Source organism: Citrus sinensis, chromosome 1 (genome assembly GCF_022201045.2).
Source record: "Citrus sinensis cultivar Valencia sweet orange chromosome 1, DVS_A1.0, whole genome shotgun sequence".
Lineage (NCBI taxonomy): Eukaryota > Viridiplantae > Streptophyta > Magnoliopsida > Sapindales > Rutaceae > Citrus > Citrus sinensis.
Genome location: NC_068556.1, coordinates 582,373 through 610,039, shown reverse-complemented (window position 1 = coordinate 610,039; position 27,667 = coordinate 582,373). Strand labels below are relative to the sequence as shown.

The following is a 27,667-nucleotide window of genomic DNA, read 5'->3' as shown; positions in this document are numbered from 1 at the left end:
GAGTCACTAAAGACTTTCCTCCTTTTCTTTTAAAATAAGAAATGCCACAGTTAGTCCAACCGCCCATGTAGAGGATGTCGTATCAGCGACATGTCTATATAAACAAGAGCTATCGGCCGTCAAAATATCAAACCTTATTACTAAATAGAAGCTTCAAAATGACGAGACCAAACAACCCAACAAAACTTTTCTCCTCTTTGTCATTCATTCTAATTCCTCAAATTATCTTAAGCTTATTCTTCTTCACTAACACAGCCATGTCTCAGAACACAACAGTTCCAGTTAATGTGGGGTTGGTTCTTGACATAAATGGAGAAGTTGGGAAGGTAGCTTTGAGTTGCATCAACATGAGCCTTGCGGATTTTTATAACTCCAATTCTCACTACAAAACTAGGCTTATTCTTAACACCAGGGATTCCAAAAGAGATGTTGTTGCTGCTGCTGCTGCAGGTACGTACCCAATCATTATTCGCCATCTCTCGCTTCTTCTTAATTTATAGTAATTCATATTCATTTTCTTTTGATCTGAATTTAACCTTTAAAGTTTCTCTCATATACGTATGGAAATACATTTTTATTCGCGTATGTACAATAGCTTACCTCTTTATTACAAATTGATTTGTTTATTAATGTCAATCACATACGAGTAAAAGGCAAATATCAGGATATTAGAGTGAAAAGATTTAGCATCTTTTCGGCAGCTCATTAACCAAAGCCAAGTTGACAAACTGTTTAGTAAGTAAATGCACAGTAACTTTTCTTTGCCGTCGTAAGTAATAATGTATCAATATTTAACTGTTTATTAAAAAGAAGCTCTAAAAACACAGCAAATTATTTCTCCTTGACAGCTAGTTATGTTTTATTAAATACCCATTAAATTTTACTAATTAATTGCTAGAGTTTCCATTGGATGCTTAAAATCCAAAGTATTCATGTCTTGACCGTCAAAATCCAGAGCTGGCATCACTTGGAGCTGAAAACGTGTATGAAATAATAATAATAATAATAATAATAATAATAAAATAAGAAGAATTCGCGGTACTCCTTTTATAGAACTCGAGTACAATATAAAAAAGCTATCCAATTACTTAGCTGTACATAAGCAAAACCGTTGACAAGTGAAATAACAATAATAATTAAAATAATATATTAGTTTCACTTATAATTGTGGATTTTGGGATTGATCAAGTAATTTTTAAATATTAATTTTTTTCATTTGACTATCCGAGCTTTTTGGCGTTGTCCATTACTTATCTTTTAAAATAAAAATTATACTCATACCATTTGTCTATGCCGATGCGTGAGGCTTTCCCAGACTAGGACTTGGGAAGCAACGAATCTTGATACTTGTATGAGCAAGCAAAACCGTTGACCAGTGATAATAACTGTGGAATACTTTTCTTTGAGCAAAAACACAAATTAAAAAAAAAAAAAAAGGAGTCTCTATTTACCTGCGAAATTCTTTAGATTCAGTATAATAAAAAATTACTAGTGAGTAATTTCACCATATGCTGATAACTGTATGGATGCATACCATGATTCTGAAGCATTTCATAAATAGTGTTAAAGTTGTGAGCTAATTAGACAATGTTATGGGAGAGTATCACTCTTCATAACATAAGCAATATGAAAAAGATTTAGATAAAAATAGTTACAAAAAAATTAATCGAAAAGAAGTTCAATTTTTATCTTGAAACTTGTCGACCACATTACTACCATACATTATTATCCATTTGTTGATGAGATATAATTATATTATGCTATTTATGCTAAGACTATCAATACGATCAAAGAGAAAAACCTCAAAGTTGTAATCAACAATTTAAGGAATTAAAGGGCAAAAAATACTATTTCAATTTTTAATTTCTAAATTTGTGGAAGAACGAGCCTAATTTAACCCACTTAGGATAGAAAATGAGTTGATTATGAGTTTACAAAAGAAAATACTAATATAATTAACGTGGCATATGACATAACATTATTATATTTTTTGGTTAATAATTTTTCACTTGTCATTAATTTCACTGTTAAGAGGGATTTGTGTTGCAAATTGCAACATAATTACAGGAGCCGAACAACATTGAGGAACCCAGGATCGATAAAGGATTATGAAAGATTAGGGACTAAATTACTATTAATACTAAATCTTTATTTCTTTTTTTTTTTATAGATAAATCTTTATTTCTTTTGTTTTTTATAAATAAATCTTTATTTCTTGAAATCCGAAAATTTGATGAAAATTGAATCACAATTTTCTTTGGTCAATTCACAGCTCTGGACTTGCTTAAAAATGTACAAGTACAGGCCATGCTGGGACCTGAAAATTCCATGCAGACCAACTTTATAATTCAACTAGGCAACAAATCACAAGTGCCCATTTTGTCATTTTCCGCAACAAGTCCTTCGCTTACTTCCATTAGGAGTCCATACTTCTTTAGAGGTGCCCTAAATGACTCATCTCAAGTTGGTGCCATAACTGCAATAATCAAAGCCTTCGGTTGGAGAGAAGCTGTGCCCATTTATGTAGACAATCAATACGGAGAAGAATTGATTCCTTCTCTAACTGACGCCCTTCAAGCCATTGACACTCGGGTGCCATATAGAAGCGTCATTTCCCCTTTGGCTACTGACGACCAAATTGAAAAAGAGCTTTACAAACTATTGACAATGCAAACCAGAGTGTTCATTTTGCATATGCTGCCTTCCCTTGGCTCTAGGATTTTTCAGAAAGCAAACGAAATTGGTTTGATGAATAAAGGCTGTGTGTGGATCATGACCGATGGCATGACCAATTTGTTAAGAACATTGGAGCCTTCAGTGACTGATTCAATGCAAGGAGTGATAGGTGTGAGACCCTATGTTCCTAAAACAAAGGCACTCGAAAACTTTAGAGTTCGATGGAAAAGGAAATTTTTGCAGGAGAATCCGTCTCTTTTTGATGCTGAATTGAACATTTTTGGGTTATTAGCTTATGATGCTACAAGTGCACTGGCCGTGGCAGTTGAGAAAGCCGGTATCACAAGTTTTGGCTTTGACAAGACTAATGTTTCTAGCAATGCAACTGATCTTGAAGCTTTTGGGATCTCTCAAAATGGTCCAAAGCTTCTCCAAGCTTTATCCAGTATAAGATTCAGAGGGCTTACGGGGGACTACATTTTTGTTGATGGACAGTTACAATCTTCAGCTTTTGAGATTATTAATGTCAATAATGGAGCAAGAGGGGTTGGATTTTGGTCACCAGAAAAAGGACTAACGCAGAAACTGAGTTCAAATTCGACTACAAAATCCAAACTTAGACCCATCATATGGCCAGGGGATTCTACTTCTGATCCCAAGGGATGGGAGATTCCTACGAATGAGAAGAAGCTACGGGTTGGAGTGCCCGTAAAGAAAGGCTTTAGTGATTTTGTGAAGGTGACAATTGATCCAAAAACTCAAGAAACTTCTGTCGTTGGATATTCTATAGATGTGTTTAAAGCTGTAATTGAGGAATTGCCATATGCTGTCGCTTATGATTTTGTCCCCTATGCACAGCCTGATGGCACCAGTTCCGGTTCATACAATGATTTGATCTACCAAGTATTTCTCGGGGTAAAAAATCCATCTCGTAATGCTAATAGTACTAATCACATCTTGATTATGTAACGTAAAAGCCTGTTATTTATTTATTTGTTTTATATGATTTTGAACAGGAATTTGATGCTGTGGTGGGAGATACAACAATTGTGTTTAATAGATCAAATTTTGTCGATTTCACACTGCCTTATACAGAATCTGGAGTATCCATGATTGTGCCGATCAAAGATAGCAAGAAGAGAAATGCATGGGTGTTCCTGCAGCCATTAACATGGGACCTTTGGGTGACAAGTGGCTGTTTTTTCATTTTCATTGGATTTGTAGTGTGGGTTCTTGAACACAGAGTAAACGAAGATTTTCGTGGCCCTGCTAGGCATCAAGTTGGCACAAGCTTCTGGTTCTCATTCTCAACAATGGTCTTTTCACAACGTAATAAATGTCCCATCAACTTTCTTGACTTCTATTAGATACTAATGCATTCACATTCACCATGCAAGGCATTACATTGACGTTTTTTATTTAACTTTTACGTATACAGGGGAGAGAGTGATAAGCAACTTGGCCAGATTTGTGGTGATTGTATGGTGTTTTGTTGTGCTCATTCTCATTCAAAGCTACACAGCTAGCTTGACTTCGCTACTTACAGTGGACCAACTGCAGCCAACAATTACTGATGTCAACTTGCTGATAAAGAGAGGGGACAATGTTGGCTACCAGAAGGGTTCCTTTGTTCTTGGAATCCTGAAACAATTAGGCTTTGATGAGAGGAAACTTGTAGTGTATAATTCTCATGAAGAATGCGATGAACTTTTCCAAAAAGGCAGTGCAAATGGCGGCATTGCAGCAGCATTTGATGAAATTCCCTACGCGAAGTTGCTTATTGGACAACATTGCTCCAAATATACCATGGTTGAACCAACATTCAAAACAGCTGGGTTTGGTTTTGTAAGTTCTCGAACTTTCTTCTGGCGTCATGGCTTTTAAGTTTTTGTCCATGGCTATTTGCAATTAAATTTCTAACTAGCAAGAATGGATAAATGGGTGGTTGATAAATATTAACTGCCAGTAAAAGAGGGCATTCGTCAAACACTTAGGCTGTCGTGCTTTCTCAATTAAGCAGAAGCACAGCAATTACAACCTTCTTAATTTCTCATGCCGATTTTCTCTTGTTTGGTGATTTACAGGCCTTCCCATTACATTCCCCTCTAGTACATGATGTTTCGAAGGCAATCTTAAATGTGACTGAAGGGGATAAAATGAAAGAAATTGAAGATGCATGGTTCAAGAAACATTCTAGCTGCCCAGATGCCGGTACAGTTGTTTCTGCTCGTAGCCTTGGCCTTAACAGTTTCTGGGGTCTGTTTCTCATAGCTGGCATTGCTGCAATCTTAGCTCTCATCATATTCCTGGCTGTTTTTGTCCATGAGCACTGGAATGTCTTGAAGAATTCAGAATCATCATTGTTGTCAAGAATTCGCATTTTTCTTAGAATATTTGTTTCAAGAGACCTCAGTGCACATACTTTCAAAGACAAAGGTGGCATCCAAGTTCATGGTATGGGTCCAACTGAAGCCTCTCCAGACAGTCGCTACCCAGCCAGTCCTTCAAGCTACTCACAGCATGCAGATTCCCACTTTTTGTTCTATGGAGAGCAAGGAACGCCCAGAACTGAGTCTGGTAATTCGAATCATAATCCAAATAGTCAAGCTCAAGCACCTCCAGAGATAGTGTCTGCCGTTGAGCTCACTAACCCAGATCAAGAAATAGCAAGAAGCCCCCAAGTAGTTCGTGAAAACAACTAATGCAGTTATAAATAACATAGCTACAGACCATAGTACATCGCTAGGTAGTCTCTAGAAGGGATGTTCTCATGGAAGAAATTCAGACCTGGAATGGGACCATAGACGCAGATAAAAAAAAAAAAGCACATCCAGGCAAAGAGAAGATAGCATGTACCTGAAGGCAAAGAGAACTGTTAACGAAGCTCATGTTTTTTTACTTGGCACCGCTTGGCTTTGTTATATTAAATTATAACAAAAATTCAATTCAGTGCTCTTGCTATTGGTGGAAATTTTACGGATTCATTGTGAGCATATAACCCTACATATCAGCTAAGAAACCCAGTAGGGGTGAGCGATTTCAGTTCAACTCGTTTTGTTGGTTTCCTTGGTATTGGTTCATTTTTTAACTAATATAACAGATTATATTAGCTTATAAACTAACTGGTACATGCATGAGCTGCCGTGTAACCGTCTTATGCCAGCTGGCACTCCATGTCATCAATTCGCATCTGTTGACTGCAGCTGCTAGAATACTCCGCTCTGCTATCCACGTTGCTGAAGATTTTGACGCTGACTAGGAAATATTAATTACTTTCTTTAATTAATTTTAATGCTGACTATGGCAAGGTTATTATTATTGCAAAATTAAAGCTGTTTTTGTGGCTTTGACACGTTGCACGAAGCAAAAGATGTACGGATTTTTCTTGTGACTTTTTTCTTTTTGAAACATATACGGTTTGATTTGGTCAAGGTAAACCGCAGATCATGAAATGAGACAAAAATGACGAAATCTTGGAGTTAGCAGAGTCTGACAATATCGGACTCAGACATGTCCCACTCCATTATTGAGTTTAAAGAATGGTTTGAGGAGCTTCAGACAAATCAGATAGTTTAAGGAGATTTTGCTACCAAGCCATTTGGTTGCCTTGTTATCTCATGCCACGGATGTACAAGATGTATGAGAATGTAGAGTTCAGATGAGGTGTGGATCCGAATATTTATAATTTTACGTATCTTTTTAAGATGAAAAACTACTAATTCTAAACCAGCAAATACGAAGTTGAGACCTTTTGCTCCTTTCCAATTCCACAGGACAAGTTTTGGCCAAATGACCCCCAAATATGATTCATACTCCTATTATTTGTACTCGTATATCAATCAATTATTAAAAAAAAAAACTCAACACGCATAGCATGGAATCAATGGAAAGGAGGCAATACAGCGGTACCGAAAACTCTTTCCACTCCTAGATACACATGTAATCGATGTATCTGAAACGACCAATTTGTGATATTTTGTCATATCAGCGACATTCTATACAAACAAGAGCTATCCGTCATCAAAGTATCAAACCTTATTACTAATTAGAAGCTTCAAAATAATGAGACTAAACAACCCAACAAAACTTTTCTCCTCTGTCATTCATTCTAATTCCTCAAATTACCTTAAGGTGGTGTTTGATTGGGAGGAGAGAATGGAGGAGAGGAAAATAATTTAAATTCTCTTTTTATTTCCATTGTTTGGTTTGACAAAATATATAAAAATTTAATTTCGATTGTGATTTTTGACTTAAATTCTCTTTTTAAAGTAATTTAATTACTGGTTTGTGAGTTGTGACTTTTGACTTGTGACCGCCCAATTTTATAATTTGATTTAAAGCTTAATTGTTTAATTGGATCGGTTTGTAATAGCAAAATCAAAATTACCTGGACTGTAACCATGACTCATACTTTGATGCATCTAATTTTAAATTCATTCTTATCGTCCAAAACAATTGAATGAGACCTGAATTCAATGATGTCTCATTCAATTATTTTTTTGTTATCAAAAAATAATTGAATGAGACATCATTGAATTCAAGTCCATTCTCTAAGATTAATATAACGTGTGAGATTAGTTAGAACTTAATTAGAAGTCAATTAGTTAGAACTTAGTTGCAAGTCAATCTCTTAGAGAAATTATGTAGATAATTTTTTTTTTAAAAAAAGGGATAATATGATTGGGGGAAAATTTGACAACCAAACTCCTAAGACTTGTTTTTATTGGTAGACTCACGACATTTTAAAAGAAGACACAAACGGCTTTTTAATTTATTAGGGCACGTCAAATGTACCATTAGACTTTATTTTTTAAAGGGGTAAATCCTCATTTAGCTTTTAGATTTTGACTTGAGAGTCTATTACTTTAATCCCTACATTTTAAAAATATCTCAAAATACTCTTGCAGTCAAATACTTTACATTCTTTCCTTTACTTTTTCTTTTCTTTTACAATAATAACATTTTAATAATATTTTGGACATTAATTAATTTATCTATAAACAAGTTAACTAGCAAATTAATCAATATTTATCTATTGGAAAATTAACTAATAAATTCCACTATAAAAGAGTATTTTTTTTGCCCGTGCAATAATCTTACTGATAATTACTTTATAAAAATTTAATTTTACTGAATTAATCCTAAAAGTAAAGTAATACTATAAAAGTTTCTGTAAATTTTTATGTTACTTTTAAGATTAATTTGATAAATTATTATTTTTTCTTTTCGTTAATATCTCAAAAAATATTGCTATGAGTTTATTATTGGAAAAGGAAAGAAAAATAAGGCTTGTAGTTATTAATAGCATGAGTGTTTTGAGATAATTTTTTTTAAATATAGAGAGTAAATGGACACTTAACTCAAAATATAAAAACTAGTAAATATTCGCCATTTTTAGAATCTACATGATGATAAAGTCAGTTTTATGGGGGAAAAAAATAACAGCAGCATGCAGCAAGGAATTAAGGCCGGGAAGAAGCATGCACAGTGGTGATCACAGTGACCCAAACTTTGAAAAGATTTGTACGTTCGTTCCTGAAATATTAAGAGTTTATACTTTGAAGATTTAAGTTTTTTTTCCAAAATAATAATATTAATAACAATAAGAAGAAGAAGAAGAAGAAGAAGAAGATACTATTAGTTACTTGGCAACAGGATTCAGCATTATGCAAAATTTGTTATACATTCAACTTTCCTCTACTAAATATATCAGGCATAGGAAAAAAAACCGTTAATTAGAAATAAAGTCTTGAAAGCAACGTTATTAAGAAATTTTTCAATTTTCTTACTGATTGTATGTTCACCAAATCTTCTGTAGCTACCTTCATTTACTTTAACTAATTATTGTTGGTAGAACTGATCGATTTGCTATATATTATTTTGTATACTCAGGAATAGAGTATTAGAATCCGATGATGGAGATTTCAGTAGTATATGTACGTGCAACATTTGATTAATTAAAATATATATATTTTAAAACCCTAGCTAATGCATTCTGAATTAAATAATGTTTGCAAGTCAATAAGCTTGATATATTACGTAAAACACACTACTTGATCTAGAAATTTTTTTTAAAATAACAAAATAATGGTTGCTTCCCCAAGGTGAAACTGTGTTTTTGTGGTTAAATGTTGCGTGTACATAGACCCATTCAAACAAGTTCCTCTAGAGAACAAAAGAAAATAACCTTGTATTACTTAATTAATTATACTAGTAGCTTAATTAAAGAAAAATATTTCTTTAATATTGTCTTGATGCTGACTTTCACAAGTTCATTAATATTGAAGAATTTTGGGAATTCTGATTTTGTGTCCTTTGATACGTGGTAACAAATCGAATGAGTGAATGGTTTTGATTATTTGGTCAAGGTAAACGGCAGATGATGAAATTAAAATAATGAGACAAAATTGAGATCAGACTCAGACATGTCCTACTCCTGTGAAATGTGAATAAGAAATTTCCGACAAGTCATTTCTTATTGTTTCGAGATTGTCCCAAGTCTGTTTGTATTCAAGGAGTTTTGCTGTTAAGACAACAAGCTGTTTTATTTTATCTTATGCTATGCTAATTTCTGTATTTAGAAAGTTATGATGAAATATAAATAATGGTATTAGATGGAAGAGACTGACTACTTATTTGTAAAAGTATTGGATACAAATATTATATTGAAAAGAGTATATATATGTCTTTGATATAGGGGTAGGTCTTGCATTTATTTGATGCAGATTCTCAAACTATATACTAACAAATTTTTAATCTATGATGTTAAGTGTTTCAATTCAGACTTCTTAGTAGACCCCATATTACAACCCATATTAAATAACATATGAAGGCTGTAAGAAATTTAAAAGTGTGCGTGCGTGTACGCATACACAAGCACACCCCACATAAAAATGCTTTATAGAACCAAGCTGATCTCTCGAATTTAGATTGCTACCAATCCTAACTAAATTAGTTAACAATAATTTCGTGCCAAAATTTCGTTTCTATTTTTTTTTCTTATCTACTTTTGGTATACTGCATCTTTTTAGATTTTCTTTATATGCACTTCTCAATCAGTAATAAATTAATTTATACATGAGGTAGAAATTCAATGGTAGAGAATGGTCGAAATTCCCCTCCTCTTTTTAAAATCCTTTCGAACTCCTTAGTGTTAAAGTTTAACGACGAAATTACTTTCTCTGAGAACAATTTAATCCTTTTAAATCTGACAAAACTATGTTTTTGTTGAAAAATTGGCGGACTAAATTTTTGAAAGAGAAAAATTAATTTTAACACCAAAGAGTTTCAATGAATCTTAAAATTTAAGAGAGATTTCAATCATGTCAAAAAAGAAAAAAAAGAATCTCGATTATTATGCATGCAAATACTGACTTTTAGAATGCGAATAGTAGCTCGCAATTAGAGCATGCAAATCTTGACTTTTAGAATGCGAAGTCTCCGACTTTTAGGCTTGGTGAAAAAGTGAACAATGAACATGGCTTGTTTCCAATTGCACGATAAAAAATTTCCAGTAGACTGTCATTATCGAAGCGTGAATAATTGGAAATACTGTAGTTGATGTATTTAAAGAAAAAAAAATGTACTAAAAAATCGAAGTCATGTATTGATGTGCATGTGAGTTGTTAGTAGACACAATTGTTGTAGTTAATTAGATGACTCAATGTATCGGCTTTGACTGTGATATGAGAGATGAAATTACAAACATAACGTCGGTAATACAAGAAATTTTTTTGTCAAAATCTCCGAAAAATACACCAAAATTTTCGGGGAAAATTTTAGTTTTTTTTTTTCCCCTCTTAAGACGAATAGTTTGGGGCAAAGGAAAGTTTTTTCTCTTCAAATATGAAATTATGATTTGTTGTCCTTCACATTCAAGAATGCTCAAAGAAAGTAAGTAATCGTGCGTATGAGTCTATTGAAAAATATATATGCTGTGAGATTAATTGTTCTTTTAGATTAATTGATCTTTGTTTTATTTTTATTTTCATTATTTTCTTTACTGTTAAAGTGCTAAATGCGTAAGGAAGTGTATGTGATGATATGGCCAACCTACAGTATAATAGCATGAAATTTCTATGTAACCAAAGTCTCCAAATTGAAAGAACATTTCTACTATATCTATGAAAATATACTTCCAATGCAGAGTCAATTACTTGCTTATTCTATAGGCATTAATTGTGTATTTCATACTTTCCGAATCTTTTAACACTGTACAAGAACAAAAGCACTCCATGACTCCCGTCAACAAAATATCAAAACCTTACGTACTGCTAAAATAAAGCTTCAAAATGATGAGACTAAACAACCCAACAAAAAGTTTTTCCCATTTCCTGTTCTTTCGGATTCCTCTAGTGATCTTATTCTTCTTGAATAACACAGCCCCGTCAAAAGCCACAAGAATTCCAGTTAATGTTGGGTTGGTTCTTGACATAAATGGAGATTCCACTTTAGTTTCTTCGGAGATCACGGAAGTCCTTCGACTGAGTTGGTGATCCAAATCCTAATCCGAATGGCCACCTCCAGATATGGCGCCTGCTATTGCCGAATTGAACTCACTAATAATCTTCATTAAGCAAGCGTTGATCGATGATGATGATGATTACTCAAAAATTGTCGAGAAAATTACAATTAACAAACCATTCCTATAAATCTATCTCACAGAACTCACTCAGAAGGGAGATAAAACGAAATTACGCGGCACTGTGGCGTGGCCATGAATACAGACAGAAAACTGGAATAAACATAGATATTAAATAGAGTTGTTCAATTGAATACGAAATTACTTGGGACTATGACTCTGACTGAGACCGTGATGTGGAATTCTAATTCAAATTTCTGCTGCTCTTGCAAACACCAATTGAATAAGACGTATAATGAGTTGGTTAAACTTGGAAGTCAACTTCTTCTGCAAATTGCATGGACCCAAGATTAAACAATAAATGAGAGAAAATGACACCAAGACTCAGATCAAGACTTCTAGGATTTGTCCAAATGTACTCGTAGATCTCGAACGTTTTAAAATAAACACACGTATTTTTTTTTTAAATCAGTGTCTTAAGGTTATTTGGATGCATTCAAATAAAACCTTTTGAACTCTTTTTTTTTTTTTAAAAAAAAAAAGATATTCACAAAATAACATAAACTTGGCAAAAGAATTAACAAAAGCGCTGCATGCATATCATTGATTACCACAATCCAAACTTTGGGAGTCAGGGTATGCTTTTCAAAAAATAATTAAAAAAAATTACATATATATTAAAAAAGACCCATGTTAATTAGAAATAATTAAAGTCTTGAAACCAATGTCATTAAGGAATTTTTACATATTATTAACCAAAGTCATCTGCAGTTAATATGTGTTTATCTGTATTAAATTAGAATACACAGAATCCGATGATGGAGATTTCACTAGTAGGTAACTGCAGAAAAGTTAGACACATGCAGCCTTCGATTGAAATTTAAAACTCTAGCTACTGCCTTGAGAATCTTTGCGGGTCAATAAGCTTGATCGATGATCACGTAAAACAGTACATGATCAAGAAATTTATTTTGACACTACAAAGGATGCTTCCTCGAAGTGAAGCTAATGCTGTTGTGATATATTAACAATACTCAATAGCTAGACTCATTCAAATAATATTAATTACTTCCTCCACAGACAAAAATAAAAGCTAGTATTAGGAAATATTAATTATTATAATTAATTTTGACGCTGACTAGGAAATATTAATTACTTTAATTAGTTTTGATGCTGACTATGGCAAGGTTATTATTATTGCAAAATTAAAGCTGTTTTTGTGGCTTTGGTACGCTGTACGAAGCAAAAGATATACATATTTTTCTTGTGACTTTTTCTTTTTGAAATGTATACGGTTTGATTTGGTCAAGGTAAACGATAGATCATGAAATGAGACAAAAATGATGAAATCTTGGAGTTAGCAGAGTAAGACAATATAGGACTCAGACATGTCCTACTTCATTATTGAGTTTAAAGAACGGATTTCGGAGCTTCAGACAAATAATATCTTTGAGCTTTGAGATAACTAGTCCAAAATTCTATATTTCAAGGAGATTTTGCTGCCAAGCCATTTAGGCGCATGCCTTGTTATCTCATGCCACTGATGTAAAGATGTATGAGAATGTACGGTTCAGACGAGGTGTGGATCCAAATTTTTATAATTTACATATCTTTTTAAGATGAACAACTGCTAATTCTAAATCAGCAAACACAGAGTTGAGACCTTTTACATTTTTCCAATTCCACCCGACAAGTTGTGGCCAAACGACCCCCAAATATGACTTCATACTCTTATTATTTGTACTCATATATCGATCAATTATTATTAAAAAAAGAAAAAGAAAAAAGGTCAACACGCATAGCATGGAATCAATGGAAAGGAGGCAAAACAGCGGTACCCTAGACTCTGTCGACTCCTTGATAGACACGTAATCGATGTATGTGAAACGACCAATTTGTGATATTTTGTTTTGCTAATTGCAAGCTACAACTAGTTAAGATTAATTTGACAAATCTAATAGCTTGAAATTTCCCTCCAACCGGAGTCCCTAAAGATTTTTCTTCTTTTCTTTTAAAATAAGAAATGTCACGGTTAGTCCAACCGCCCATGTAGAGGATCTCGTATCAGCGACATCTCTATATAAACAAGAGCTATCGGTCGTCAAAATATCAAACCTTATTACTAATTAGAAGCTTCAAAATGACGAGACCAAATAACCCAACAAAACTTTTCTCCTCTTTCTCATTCATTCTAATTCCTCAAATTATCTTAAGCTTATTCTTCTTCACTAACACAGCCATGTCTCAGAACACAACAGTTCCTGTTAATGTGGGGTTGGTTCTTGACATAAATGGAGAAGTTGGGAAGGTAGCTTTGAGTTGCATCAACATGAGCCTTTCGGATTTTTATAACTCCAATTCTCACTACAAAACTAGGCTTATTCTTAACACCAGGGATTCCAAAAGAGATGTTGTTGCTGCTGCTGCTGCAGGTACGTACCCAATCATTATTCGCCATCTCTCGCTTCTACTTAATTTATAGTAATTCATATTCATTTTCGTTTGACCTGAATTTAACCTTTAAAGTTTCTCTCATATACGTATGGAAATACATTTTTATTCGCGTATGTACAATAGCTTACCTCTTTATTACAAATTGATTTGTTTATTAATGTCAATCACATACGAGTAAAAGGCAAATATCAGGATATTAGAGTGAAAAGATTTAGCATCTTTTCGGCAGCTCATTAACCAAAGCCAAGTTGACAAACTGTTTAGTAAGTAAATGCACAGTAACTTTTCTTTGCCATCGTAAGTAATAATGTATCAATATTTAACTGTTTATTAAAAAGAAGCTCTAAAAACACAGCAAATGATTTCTCCTTGACAGCTAGTTATGTTTTATTAAATACCCATTAAATTTTACTAATTAATTGCTAGAGTTTCCATTGGATGCTTAAAATCCAAACTATTCATGTCTTGACCGTCAAAATCCACAGCTGGCATCACTTGGAGCTGACAACGTGTTTGAAAAAAATAAAATAAAATAAGATAAGAAGAATTCGTGGTACTCCTTTTATAGAAATTGTGTACAATATAAAAAAGCTATCCAATTACTTAGCTGTAAATAAGCAAAACCGTGACAAGTGAAATAACAATAATAATTAAAAATATATATTAGTTTCACTTAAATTATGGATTTTGGGCTTGATCAAGTAATTTTTAAATATTAATTTTTTTTATTTGTCCATCCGAGCTTTTGGGCGTTGTCCATTACTTATCTTTGAAAATAAAAATTCTACTCATACCAGTGATAATAACTTTGGAATGCTTTTCTTTGAGCAAAAACAAACACACACACACACACACAAAAAGGAGTCTCTATTTACCTGCAAAATTCTTTAGATTCAGTATAATAAAAAATACTAGTGAGTAATTTCACTATATGCCGATAATTGTATGGATGCATGCCATGATTCTGAAGCATTTCATAAATAGTGTTAAAGTTGTGAGCTAATTAGACAATGTTATGGGAGAGTATCACTCTTCATAACATAAGCAATATGAAAAAGATTTAGATAAAAATAGTTACTAAAAAATTGATCGAAAGGAAGTTCATTCTTTATCTTGAAACTTGTCGACCACATTACTACCGTACATTAATATCCATTTGTTGATGCGATATAATTATATTATGCTCATTTATGCTAAGACTATCAGTACGATCAAAGAGAAAAACCTCAAAGTTGTAATCGACAATTTAAAGAATAAGGGGAAAAAATGCTATTTTAATTTTTATTTCTAAATTTGTGGAAGAGCAAGCTTAATTTATCCCACTTAGGATAGAAAACGAGTTGATTATGAGTTTACAAAAGCAAATAATAATATAACTAACGTGGCATATGACATAACATTATTATATTTTTTGATTAATAATTATTTACCTTATCATTAATTTCACTGTTAAGAGGGATGTGTGTTGCAAATTGCAACATTAATTACAGGAGCCGAACAACATTGAGGAACCCAGGGTCCATAAAGGATTATTAAAGATTAGGGACTAAATTACTATTACTACTAAATCTTTTATTTCTTGAAATTGGAAAATTTGATGCAAATTGAATCACAATTTTCTTTGGTCAATTCACAGCTCTGGACTTGCTAAAAAATGTACAAGTACAGGCCATGCTGGGATCAGGAAATTCCATGCAGACCAACTTTATAATTCAACTAGGCAACAAATCACAAGTGCCCATTTTGTCATTTTCCGCAACAAGTCCTTCGCTTACTTCCATTAGGAGTCCATACTTCTTTAGAGGTGCCCTAAATGACTCGTCTCAAGTTGGTGCCATAACTGCAATAATCAAAGCCTTCGGTTGGAGAGAAGCTGTGCCCATTTATGTAGACAATCAATACGGAGAAGCAATGATTCCTTCTCTAACTGACGCCCTTCAAGCCATTGACACTCGGGTGCCATATAGAAGTGTCATTTCTCCTTTGGCTACTGACGATCAAATTGAAAAAGAGCTTTACAAACTATTCACATTGCAAACCAGAGTGTTCATTTTGCATATGTTGCCTTCCCTTGGCTCTAGGATTTTTGAGAAAGCAAACGAAATTGGTTTGATGAATAAAGGCTGTGTATGGATCATGACCGATGTTATGACCAATTTGTTAAGAACATTGGAGCCTTCAGTGATCGATTCAATGCAAGGAGTGATAGGTGTGAGACCTCATGTTCCGAAAACAAAGGCACTCGAAAATTTTAGAGTTCGATGGAAAAGAAATTTTTTGCAGGAGAATCCGTCTATTGTTGATGTTGAATTGAACATTTTTGGGTTATTAGCTTATGATGCTACAAGGGCACTGGCCGAGGCAGTTGAGAAAGCCGGTATCACAAGTTTTGGCTTTGATAAGACTAATGTTTCTCGCAATGCAACTGATCTTGAAGCTTTTGGTATCTCTCAAAATGGTCCAAAACTTCTCCAAGCTTTGTCAAGTACAAGATTCAAAGGGCTTACAGGGGACTACATTTTTGTTGATGGGCAGTTACAATCTTCAGCTTTTGAGATTATTAATGTCAATAATGGAGCAAGAGGGATTGGATTTTGGACACCAGAAAAAGGACTAACGCAGAAACTGAGTTCAAATTCGACTACAAAATCCAAACTTAAACCTATCATATGGCCAGGGGATTCTACTTCTGATCCAAAGGGATGGGAGGTTCCTACAAATGAGAAGAAGCTACGCATTGGAGTGCCCGTAAAGAAAGGCTTTAGTTATTTTGTGAACGTGACAATTGATCCAAAAACTCAAGAACCAACTTCTGTTACTGGATATTGTATAGATGTGTTTAAAGCTGTAATTCAGGAATTGCCATATGCTGTCGCTTATGATTTTGTCCCCTATGGACAGCCTGATGGCACCAGTTCCGGTTCATACAATGATTTGATCTACCAAGTATTTCTCGGGGTAAAAAATCCATCTCGTAATGCTAATTAGAATAGTAATTATGTAAAGTAAAAGCCTGTTAACTTCTTTTTTTTTGGGGTGATTTTGAACAGGAATTTGATGCTGTGGTGGGAGATATAACAATTTTGCTGAACAGATCAAATTATGTAGATTTCACACTGCCTTATACAGAATCTGGAGTATCCATGATTGTGCCGATCAAAGATAGCAAGAAGAGAAATGCATGGGTGTTCTTGCAGCCATTAACATGGGACCTTTGGGTGACAAGTGGCTGTTTTTTCATTTTCATTGGATTTGTAGTGTGGGCTCTTGAACACAGAGTAAACGAAGATTTTCGTGGCCCTGCTAGGCATCAAGTTGGCACAAGCTTCTGGTTCTCATTCTCAACGATGGTCTTTTCACAAAGTAATAAATGTCCCATCAACTTTCTTGACTTCTATTAGATACTAATGCGTTCACATTCACCATGCAAGGCATTACATTGACGTTTTTTCTTTAACTTTTACGTATACAGGGGAGAGAGTGATAAGCAACTTGGCCAGATTTGTGGTGATTGTATGGTATTTTGTTGTGCTTGTTCTCACTCAAAGCTACACAGCCAGCTTGACTTCGCTACTCACTGTGCAGCAACTGCAGCCAACAATTACTGATGTCAAAATGCTGATAAAGAGAGGGGACAATGTTGGCTACCAGAAGGGTTCATTTGTTCTTGGAATCCTGAAACAATTACGCTTTGATGAGAGGAAACTTGTGGTGTATAATTCTCCTGAAGAATGTCATGAACTTTTCCAAAAAGGCAGTGCAAATGGCGGCATTGCAGCAGCTTTTGAGGAAATTCCCTACGGGAAGTTGCTTGTTGGACAACATTGCTCCAAATATACCATGGTTGAACCAACATTCAAAACAGCTGGGTTTGGTTTTGTAAGTTCTCGATCTTTCTTCTGGCGTCATGACTTTTTAAGTTTTAGTGCATAGCTATTTGTAATAAAATGTCTAACAAGCAAGAATGGATGGTTGATAAATATTAACTGCCAGTAAAAGAGGGCATTCGTCAAACACTTAAGCTGTCGTGCTTTCTCAATTAAGCAGAAGCACATCAATTACAACCTTCTCAATTTGTCATGCTGATTTTCTCTTGTTTGGTGATTCACAGGCCTTCCCATTACATTCCCCTCTAGTACATGATGTTTCGAAGGCAATCTTATCTGTGACTGAAGGGGATAAAATGAAAGAAATTGAAGATGCATGGTTCAAGAAACATTCTGGCTGCCCAGATGCAAGTACCGTTGTTTCTTCTCGCAGCCTTGGCCTTAACAGTTTCTGGGGTCTGTTTCTCATTGCTGGCATTGCTGCAATCTTAGCTCTCATCATATTCCTGGCTGTTTTCATCCGTCAGCACAGGAATGTCTTGAAGAATTCAGAATCATCATTGTTGTCAAGAATTCGTATTTTTCTCAGAATATTTGTTTCAAAAGACCTCAGTGCACATACTTTCAAAGACAAAGGTGGCATCCAAGTTCATAGTATGGGTGCAACTGAAGCCTCTCCAGACAGTCGCTACCCAGCCAGTCCTTCAAGCTACTCACAGCATGCAGATTCCCACTTTGGTTTCTATGGAGAGCAGGGAACACCCAGAACTGAGTATGGTAATTCGAATCATAATCCAAATAGTCAAGCTCAAGCACCTCCAGAGATAGTGTCTGCCGTTGAGCTCACTAATCCAGATCAAGAAATAGAAAGAAGCCCCCAAGTAGTTCGTGAAAACAACTAATGCAGTGATAAGTAACATAGCTACAGACCATAGTACATCGATAGTTAGTCTCTAGAAGGGATGTTCTCATGGAAGAAATTCAGACCTGGAAGGGACCACAGACAGATTAAAAAATAAGCACATCCAGGGAAAAAATTATAGACCTTAGTTTAGCAGTAGATAGCATGTAACTGAAGGCAAAGAGAACTGTTAACGAAGCTCATATCTTTTTACTTGGCACCGCTTGGCTTTCTTATATTAAATTATAACAAAAATTCAAGTCAGTGCTCTTGCTATTGGTGGAAATTTTACGGATTCATTGTGAGCATATAACCCTGCATATCAGATAAGAGACCCAGTAGGGGTGAGCGATTTCAGTTCAGTTCGTTTTTTTGGTTTCCTTGGTATTGGTTCATTTTTTAAAATTCGAACCAAAACTAATTGGTAAGGAAAATTCTGAAATGAAATAGAACTGACCCCCGAACAGGTATGGTTCGGTTCAGTTTGGGCAAAATGCCCAACCCAAATTGTCCAATTACCTCTAGCCAGTAACCATTGTTTATGTATCATTTATCTAATTTTTAGGAAGACATGCAATGATAAAATGTTATTGGGGAGAGTTAAGAAAGAATGATATAGACCTGTGCTATTTACAGAGAGAGATACGCTAATGGATCAAAAGACCACGATACACTGATTACAAAACTTTCCTAATCATATTTTTTGTACAAAGCATAGATTTACAAGAGACATGTATTATGGAAAATATTGTTCCAAACACTCTTTCAGCTTTTGAAAAGTGACTGGCTTTGAAACAAATGAATCCATACCATTTGCAAAACACTCTTCTGCACTCTCTGACAACGCATTTGCTGTCATCTGTATTTTGCATAAACTAATTTGTTAGTACATGGTAATAGATCAGTGTATGTGGGTTTAAAGAGTAAAGTGCTCACCGCAATTATTGGTATCCGCTTGAAATGATTTGATGAACCTGAAGAAGGCATAGCTTGCTCAATTCCAGCCTCAGCAGCAGCATCCCAATTGCCGGTATCTTCAAAAGAGCGAATCAATCTTGTAGCTTTTAGGCCATCCATAACTGGCATGCAGACATCCTGAAAAAGTCATATGACTAGTGTTTACTAGAACTTTTAAATTGTCAAGCTTAAGAATGACTAAATCCTAACATTCCAGAAATTACCATCAGAATGAGATCATAATTTTGGCACTGAACCGCATGTACAGCTTCAACTCCGTTATTCACAACATCTATGCTATGGCCTAACTGCTTCATCATTGACTTTGCCACCATCACATTAATCTTGTTATCTTCTACCAGAAGGATCTTTGGTTTTGGTTTTGGTTTTGTTTCAGGTACTTCTGCACTGCTGCTGGATGGGCTCTGGGAAATTCTGTCAGGTTTCTCCTGCATTTCACATAGTTTTTGAGGTTCATTTGTCTTTGACGTCTGAATCATCTCTCTATTAGCCTCTGAGTGGCTTGTGGACTCTGTAGCAGGATTTTGGAACCAACTGGTTGTCTCAACATGACACTGTTTTCCTCTAGAAACTTCTGTTTCATTTTCAGGTTCAGGGCTGTGACTAAATGAGCTTTCAGGTTCTGATAATGTCTCAGCAACTTCAGCTACTGAACAGGCATCTTCAAGTGGAGCTGTTTCTTTCTGTCTATTGTTAGAAGGAAATGAGTAAGACGTCTCTGAGAAGCCATTGACTTTATGTGCACTAGCAAAGCCAATGCTATTTGGTAACAATTTTTTACTCCTGCTGGTTCCATTGGAAGAGAACAGAGAGCCTAAAGTCCGAGGTTGGAATTGGAAGAAACCTGCTGTCACGTCATCTGTCACAGAATCCTGATCAGCCATATCTGACAGATCATCAGGATCGTCAGAATTTTCCTCTATTGGTGAAACCTGGTATGGGAGTATAAATGTGAATGTAGATCCACAATGTACTTTGCTAGTCACTGTCAGACGACCGCCCATCAGCTCAACCTATTACAAATGCATAGAAATGTTAGCATAATGGTCAACAATTTGATGCCGTTAAGGAAAAAACCTTCACAGACGACTAGCAACACAAAATCAATTACTTGAAGTTTAATACTTGCAAGGTGAAAGGTAAGGAGAAACTTCCAACACAAGGTAACATAATTAGTTATAGCAAGAAATACTTCACCAGCTGTTTGCATATTGCAAGGCCAAGTCCTGTTCCACCATACTTCCGAGCATGATCCGCACTGACTTGCATGTATTTTCGAAATAGAGTCGGCAAAGCATTTTCTGTTACGTGAAAATGAACACAGCTAATAAGTACAGTTTAAAGCAAAATCAAACCAAAATTTTATGACAAACAACTTTAGCATAATGCATTGGCGTTACCTGGTATTCCAATACCAGTGTCATATACATCACAACGAATCCAAACTGTTGCTTCTAAATCTTCATCCATTGAGTTTCCATGACTAACCGGGGTGCCAGGGTCATCATCGTGCTTATGATCTTGGTAACCTTCGCCATGCTTTTTATCATGAAAACCATTTTGGTCACTGGCAGTTTGAGATTTTGGTTGATGTTTCTCTTCTTTCACTGCATCTGTAGCAGACTGATATGCTTTTGACTTTTGTTTCAATCCTTCTTTTGCAAAAGGAGGCTCAGGTACCACATAAAGCTTTATCCCTACCTTCCCCTCTGGGGTAAACTTGATCGCATTACTGCAAAGAATATGGATCAATTTAATACCATCCTTCGCAAAATTGAAAAACTTAACTACCTTGCTTCATAGGAAATTGATGATCTGTGGAAGCATAAATAAAGTACCTGATCAAGTTGGTGAGGATTTGTCGAATTCGTAAGACATCTCCAATGACCTGAAAGTGAGGCAATATTTTGAATAATGATTTGCAGAGCTGAATGTATGACATGCCGTGTCCATGCGCAACAAAATTGTCAAAACGGTTGAGTGTCATGAAAATCTCACCTCAATAGGAACATCATCTGCTATATCTCCTTCCAGCATAAGAATCTTTTGCAGTGAAGCTGCGGCAGTTTGAAGGACATGCTTTACGACTTCTCTTGGCCGGAACTTTGCAGCTTCTAACTTCATAACACCTGAACAGAAGAGAAAAACATAAATTTTGGAATGTAATATACTAATTATAGTAATTAAAGCTTTTGTTATCTCCACAGTCAGTGAAAGGTAATGAATTGCCAACCTGACTCCACCTTGGAAAGATCTAGGATGTCATTTATAAGTTGAAGAACCAAATCTCCTGAAGATATCATAACACCTAATAGTTGTCGTTGCTCCCGATCAAGTTTTGTGTTGGAAAGAATCTCAGCCATGCTAACAACTCCCGTTAAAGGAGATCTAATCTCATGCGACATGGTTGCAAGCATTTGTTTTGCTCGCATTGTCTCCTCTGCAAAAAGTATTAACACAGAACTAGAGAGTCAACTTTGCAGCTGCACAAGCCTGCCTCATTATAATTCAAAATCGCTCAAGTTTACACAAAGTAAAATAACCTGTTATATGAATTGTTTTATTCAGCTCTGTTTCCTTGGCCTTTTGTACTGCTATTTCCTCGCGAAGTTTTGCCATCTTTTCTCTTTTCCTGACCTGTTGTAAGATCAGAAACATAAGAACATGTTCTGTTTACAGCAATCAAAATCCTGAAATGAATTTATTTACCTGGTCAGTTACATCCATTCCCATATAGTTTACACCGATTGTTTCCCCTGACTTGCTAAAGACAGGTTCCACATATATCAAAAATGTTTTTGACCCAAATAACTCGGTCTCAAATGTAATTTCCCTCTTTGCGGGTAAACCTTTTTCCAAAACCTCTCTTTTGAAATCTTGAGATTCCTTGACACCAGCTCCACTAAAAATTTCAACGTCCGTCTTTCCTAAAATGTCCTGAAAGCTCAATCAGAAAATATAATGTACCGTTTAGTGAAAACACTACTTCAAAGAATCCAACTCCAAATTAAGGAGAATGCTCTTGAGTTACAAGCTAGCAATTAAATAAAACAGAGAGCTTGAAACATAATGACTTTACATCAACCCATAAAACCTTGAATAAATACTTCAATCGCAAGTTGTTACCTCCTCATGCAAACTTGGAAAATGGTTATAGATAAAACGATAGCGGAGTTCTTTGTCCTGAGATAGAAAGATTTTCAAAAGGTTAGTTCCCCCAGCTGAAAGATAAATTTTCATTAGATGTATATCATCTCTGTGATAGTTACCTGATGCCCCATAACAACTGGAGCATTTTGAAGTACAAAATGTAAAAAATTATCCGCTCTTTTCAGAATCTGAGATAATTCTTCCACTGGAGAGGATTGCTTTTCAAGATTTGTAACGCTTTCATTCAACTTCTCCATGAGTGCCTGCTCCCGCTGGCCGCTGGCCTCCAACATTTTCTCCAAATCCAAGGCCCGTTGCTTCCAATACTCAACAGTATCATACTCAGCATCTACTTCAACTCTCTTGCTTTGGAAAACAACATCATTTTTCCTCGGACAAACATCTTTCCACATATCACTAAGCTCATCCATGATAGAAATGGGACGTTTATCACCCCCATATCCTTCTTCCTCAAAACGGTGTTCCTCCAATATCTCCAACTTCTTCAGCTCAGACTCTTGCCTTTGTCTGCTTAAATTGTCGAGCTCTTCCCTTAGAAGACGGACAGCATTTGATTGCCTATACTCCCAGTGTTTTACAAGGTATGCCATCTGAGAAGAGCCCTTGTCAGTATAATTAGTCAGCTCCAGCAGGCGCTTGAAATCAACTATAGTCTGATCTTCCGGGATTGTCACCTCCTCCAACATATCTTGACCTCCTCCTGGTCTTTCTACATTGAATTGCTTATCACTTCCAATATCTTCAGGCCACATCGAAGGGAGCCCTTCGATGTCCATGTCTTCTATTAGATCAGTCTCCATATTGCAAACCATTAAAAACTTCTGTCTCTACAAGACTACAACATCGATGAACATCAATATTCCGCTAAACCATTCTTCAATTTCACTCCGTTTACCATATAATTGAAGCAAAGATAGAACCAGTACAACTGCAAAAAATTTCTGAACAGGACTTAGATTTCAGTTTAGTAAGAAAAAGAAACTAGATGCATGTTACAAACAAATTATGAGTAAAATTCAATTTATTTGACAAAGTAGATGGAAAGGAAGAATTTGAGCCTACGCAAAAATTAATCCGGCAAATATGTCAAAATAAAGAAAAGAAGTTACTAATTTAATTATATTACACCATCCAGAAAATGGAAAATTAAGAGGAAAAAGGAATAAAGAGGAAACAAAAAATCCCCTCAGGCAACCTATTCTACATACCAAATCACAGCAATCATAAGGCAGCTAATGCTGAAGACATAAAGAAAACAAAATAACTAAATAACAAAATAAATTTCCTGATTCCTGTTCACTAATTGCCTGAACTGCTAAAATTAACAATTGGCAAAATTAAAGATCATGCATATTTATTGGTACGATGTGATCATCGATCAAAGAAGCTGATATGGGGAAGAGAAAAACAAATGAAAGAAAGTTTATAATAAAATCCTGTTGTACTCAAAACCAAATTTTGTAATTGGAACAAGAACAAAGAGATAATCACTTGCATAAAAAGAAAAAAAAAATTGAATTGTGTCACATTTTGAACTAAAAAGAAGAAGTGAAATTGAATCCAAATTGTAATGAAAATTCAACCCAATGAACCTGAGATACATCCAAAATAAAAAAAAAGAAGACAAAACCATCAACCAACCAAATTCAACCTTGCATTTCCAGAACTAATTATTTATGAATATGCTAACCTGTTGACTGTTGTGAATGAACCCACCAATGAAAGAAGTTGAAAAGAGCACTGTAGATCTGAAGAATCTCTTTGTCTTCAACTACTGTTAACTCAAGAACCTTTCAGTGGCAATATTGAAGAATAAGAGAGAGAGGGGGGGGGGGAGAGAGAGATGATAGCATTACCATGTGATTTAAAAAAAATTAAAATAAAATAAAAGAGAAACTCAAGAAGCCATGTGCATGTTAGAGGTCAAAAACATTACAAAATTCTGAGGCCTTGGCGCTTTTATTTTGATACAAATATTTAATTCCTTAATCATCTCTCTCTTTGTTTTGTTTGTAACGCTACATCCATAGCTCCTCCCTCTGCAAAAACTCATTAGTCTTTTGATTGAATCAAACACATTCATATGATCAACTCCTGCTTTCTGTTTTACTCTTTCTTGTTTCTCATTGCTTCACAAAATCAATCCCCCAAAAAATAATAATAATAATAATAGAAAGAGAGAAGGAAAATTTAGAGACAAAACAGAGTGTGTTTTGACGTTGTTTTGTATTTTTAAGTAGGCAGGAAGTTGTTGCTGTTCCCCGCCTTTTACTATTCCTAGGTGACGTGTTGGGACGGCGCGTGTGATAGACGCGGAAGTTTTGAGAGTTTTATATGACAACAATGTTAAAATTGAATGTTAAAACTACTACACTTACGAAAGCTTTAGGAAAGAGGGTGAACACTCTTATTTATAACATAAACCTTAGATTTAAACATGGATTAGTTTTAAACTTTTAATAGTTGATGGTTTAGTTTGTTTTAACTATAGTTAATCGTTATTTATAAAAAAAAATATAAACGGTTAATTGTGGTTAAGTTCTCTAAATTATAGTTTTTCAATTGGAGTAACAGTAATGTTATTCATCTCAAATTATTTATCCCAAAAAATTATTTCAAATGATGTAGTATTCATTAATTAGTTTAATGGGGATAATACAATTAAGTCATTTGAATCTTATAAAGAATTAGCAATCAATGAGTGGCGTATCATTTGGAATATAATTTGGGATAAAAAATTTAAAATGTCTATCAATACTCTTGCAATTGGAGTGCTACTTTTAAAATCAAAATTTGAAATTGGATATAGCATTGTCAACCATTGGACAATGCTATCAACGTTAAACTATAATTTGACAATACTACCTTGTCTCATATTTACATTTTTAAACTTGCAAACATTCATACTCGAGAAATATTACTCTAGAATATTGTAATATCTGAGACTTTTTTGATGATTCAATTTATCCGTATTTACTAGTTTAGTTTTTCTTTTAGTTGCAATAAAGTTCTTTGATAGTCAAGTTAGTGTTTAATCAAAAGAAAAATGATGAGAAAAAAAGTTCAATTGTAGAATTTTATAGACTGGTTAGAAGTAATTAAATGTCCAGACCACAGTTGTAAATATGGGTAGATATAGTAAGAAAATAGGTAGGAACTACCAACATTCGCTTTTTGAGCGTTCACGATTCATCTTACAGCCATGATTAAAGAATTTTGGATAAAGTAATTGAATCACTTACTTGCCAAGTATGTGCATTATAAATTAATATTGCATTTAGGGGAGTAAATATTATTAATTTTATTCAAAAGTTATAAAATTAGCAAAAAAAATCTAAAAACAATATTTTTAAGATTGACCCAAATTGTAAAGACTCGATTATTATTTGATGTTAGTGAAATCTTAATCATACTATTATTTCCTTACACAATATTAGATGTTATTAATTCCTAATTTGTAAGGAACCACATAACTTGTGAATGTGATTAATTAAAATAGCAGCAAGATGAATGCACTTGTTTGATGACAATATACAGTTTATTATTAGTGGGAAACTAACAATAAAAAAAAATCCTAAATTTGAACTAATTAAGCGCTTCCTTAATTATTAATCGTGTTTATTAAAGATTCCTTGATGGGTTGGTTATGAGGTTTCATTACTGAAATTATGAATATTAATTTCAGCACCTTTGCAGGGGAAAATAAAAAAAGAGTACACAAAGGAAGCATTCATAATAGTTTAAATTCGGCAACCAACTGTTTTGTATAAAATTAGTTGGAGAGACATGGTGTGTGATAAATGACAGTTGCTAAAAATAATTTATCCAGATTACAACTAAGCCATATTCTGTTCTCCACTGTCTTGCATTTGGGACTTGTACTTGTTTGTCTACATAGCAAATTCCTCCATGTGACCTCAAGTGTGCTGACTCAGCTACCCGCCACATCATCACATAATGACCATGTGGCGCACCACCCGGGTGACATGTGGCTCAGCTTGGGCCCACCACAGATGCATTGGGTTCTTATATTCATTGATTAATTACACGTCAAACTCTTAAATATCTTTTTCAAAGTTCATGCCCAGAAAAATTGGATTGCCAGATAGCATTTGCTCATCAATAATGACTTATATTAATATGAGAGAAATGATGTAGACCACAGGCCAAGTGGCATATTCCTCTTTATTTCCCCCCCCCCCCCAAATTCCTTTTTCGTTTCCCCCTTTTGCAGGAAAGCAAAAAATAATAATAATAAAAGTTTATATATTCAATTGATTGCCGCCAGTTTAACTTTGTTTTGACAGATTGCTCATTGCAAATATTTTAATTTTTTTTATAAACGTGGACACTTTGCAGATAGCCAATCATCAATCAGATTAATTCTTCTATTCGTTTGCTTTAACATTGCTACGCAGCCTACACTGGCTAGTCAATGGTGTATAAAATTTGGGTCAACTACAGAAAAAAAGAAATTAAATAAATGCAATGGAATCTGACTCTTAACTTTTTGAAGTCTCTCATGTTAACCTATATAAAATATATAGAAAATTTTTCGAGGGACAAAGTCGTTATCTTGTGAAATGAGGACTTGAATTATGGATGTTTACAAAAATTGTTGTATTAAATCTTTAGACAATTATCTCTGGCCTTAGTTCAAGAATTCATTTTTTCAATCACTAACTATTGATATAAAAGTAATTTAGGTACGAGTTGGGAAAACATGTGCCTCCCGGTTCGAGCGGGAACTTCCAGTATGAGTTATGATACGGGTTTAAAGATGCCTCTCATAGTTGAGGCCCTCCCCAGAATATATCGTGGTTAAGACAAAAAAAAAGTAATTTAGGTACAAAGATTTAAAAACTCGGATTTAAGTAAATATGAATTGCTTTGTAACTTCGACAACGAACAGTAACTATTGATATCACAAATAATTATAGTACGTATTTGCTAAAATACCGGTTCAAGTAATATGTTGTATAACGCTGACAATGAACACTAATTATTGATATCAAAATTTTAGATACGAGCTTTACAAGATGCATATTTTAAGTAATGCAATCTGTTTTATATATAGCA

General features: G+C 34.5%; 2 protein-coding genes across 4 annotated transcripts; one reads left to right on the top strand and one right to left on the bottom strand.

Annotated features, from left to right (window-relative positions):
• Window positions 1-95: 95 nt before the first annotated feature.
• LOC102628751 (glutamate receptor 2.7-like) lies at window positions 96-19,116 on the top strand. 3 transcript variants are annotated; one of them, XM_052443542.1, is made up of 6 exons: window positions 96-450; window positions 2,273-3,591; window positions 3,693-4,005; window positions 4,115-4,521; window positions 4,761-5,422; window positions 18,485-19,116. In XM_052443542.1, exons 1-5 carry the CDS (start codon window positions 159-161, stop codon window positions 5,376-5,378), a joined length of 2,949 nt encoding a protein of 982 aa, XP_052299502.1. In that variant the 5' UTR covers window positions 96-158; the 3' UTR covers window positions 5,379-5,422; window positions 18,485-19,116. The 3 variants fall into 3 exon arrangements, with proteins under 3 accessions (XP_052299502.1, XP_052299500.1, XP_015387138.2); XM_052443540.1 differs by lacking the exons at window positions 2,273-3,591; window positions 3,693-4,005; window positions 4,115-4,521; window positions 4,761-5,422 and adding exons at window positions 15,348-16,669; window positions 16,762-17,074; window positions 17,184-17,590 and having other exon boundaries at window positions 17,823-18,986; XM_015531652.3 differs by lacking the exons at window positions 96-450; window positions 2,273-3,591; window positions 3,693-4,005; window positions 4,115-4,521; window positions 4,761-5,422 and adding exons at window positions 13,232-13,689; window positions 15,348-16,669; window positions 16,762-17,074; window positions 17,184-17,590 and having other exon boundaries at window positions 17,823-18,986.
• LOC102629023 (histidine kinase 5) lies at window positions 19,111-24,926 on the bottom strand. The gene is made up of 13 exons (XM_052443539.1): window positions 24,279-24,926; window positions 22,687-23,529; window positions 22,544-22,600; window positions 22,127-22,354; window positions 21,961-22,054; window positions 21,651-21,857; window positions 21,416-21,546; window positions 21,256-21,305; window positions 20,818-21,149; window positions 20,615-20,718; window positions 19,621-20,430; window positions 19,376-19,534; window positions 19,111-19,298 (listed from the first exon to the last, which is right to left on the bottom strand). The coding sequence occupies exons 2-13, from the start codon at window positions 23,398-23,400 to the stop codon at window positions 19,176-19,178; spliced, it is 3,009 nt and encodes a 1,002-aa protein (XP_052299499.1). The 5' UTR covers window positions 23,401-23,529; window positions 24,279-24,926; the 3' UTR covers window positions 19,111-19,175.
• Between the last annotated feature and the right edge of the window lie 2,741 nt (window positions 24,927-27,667).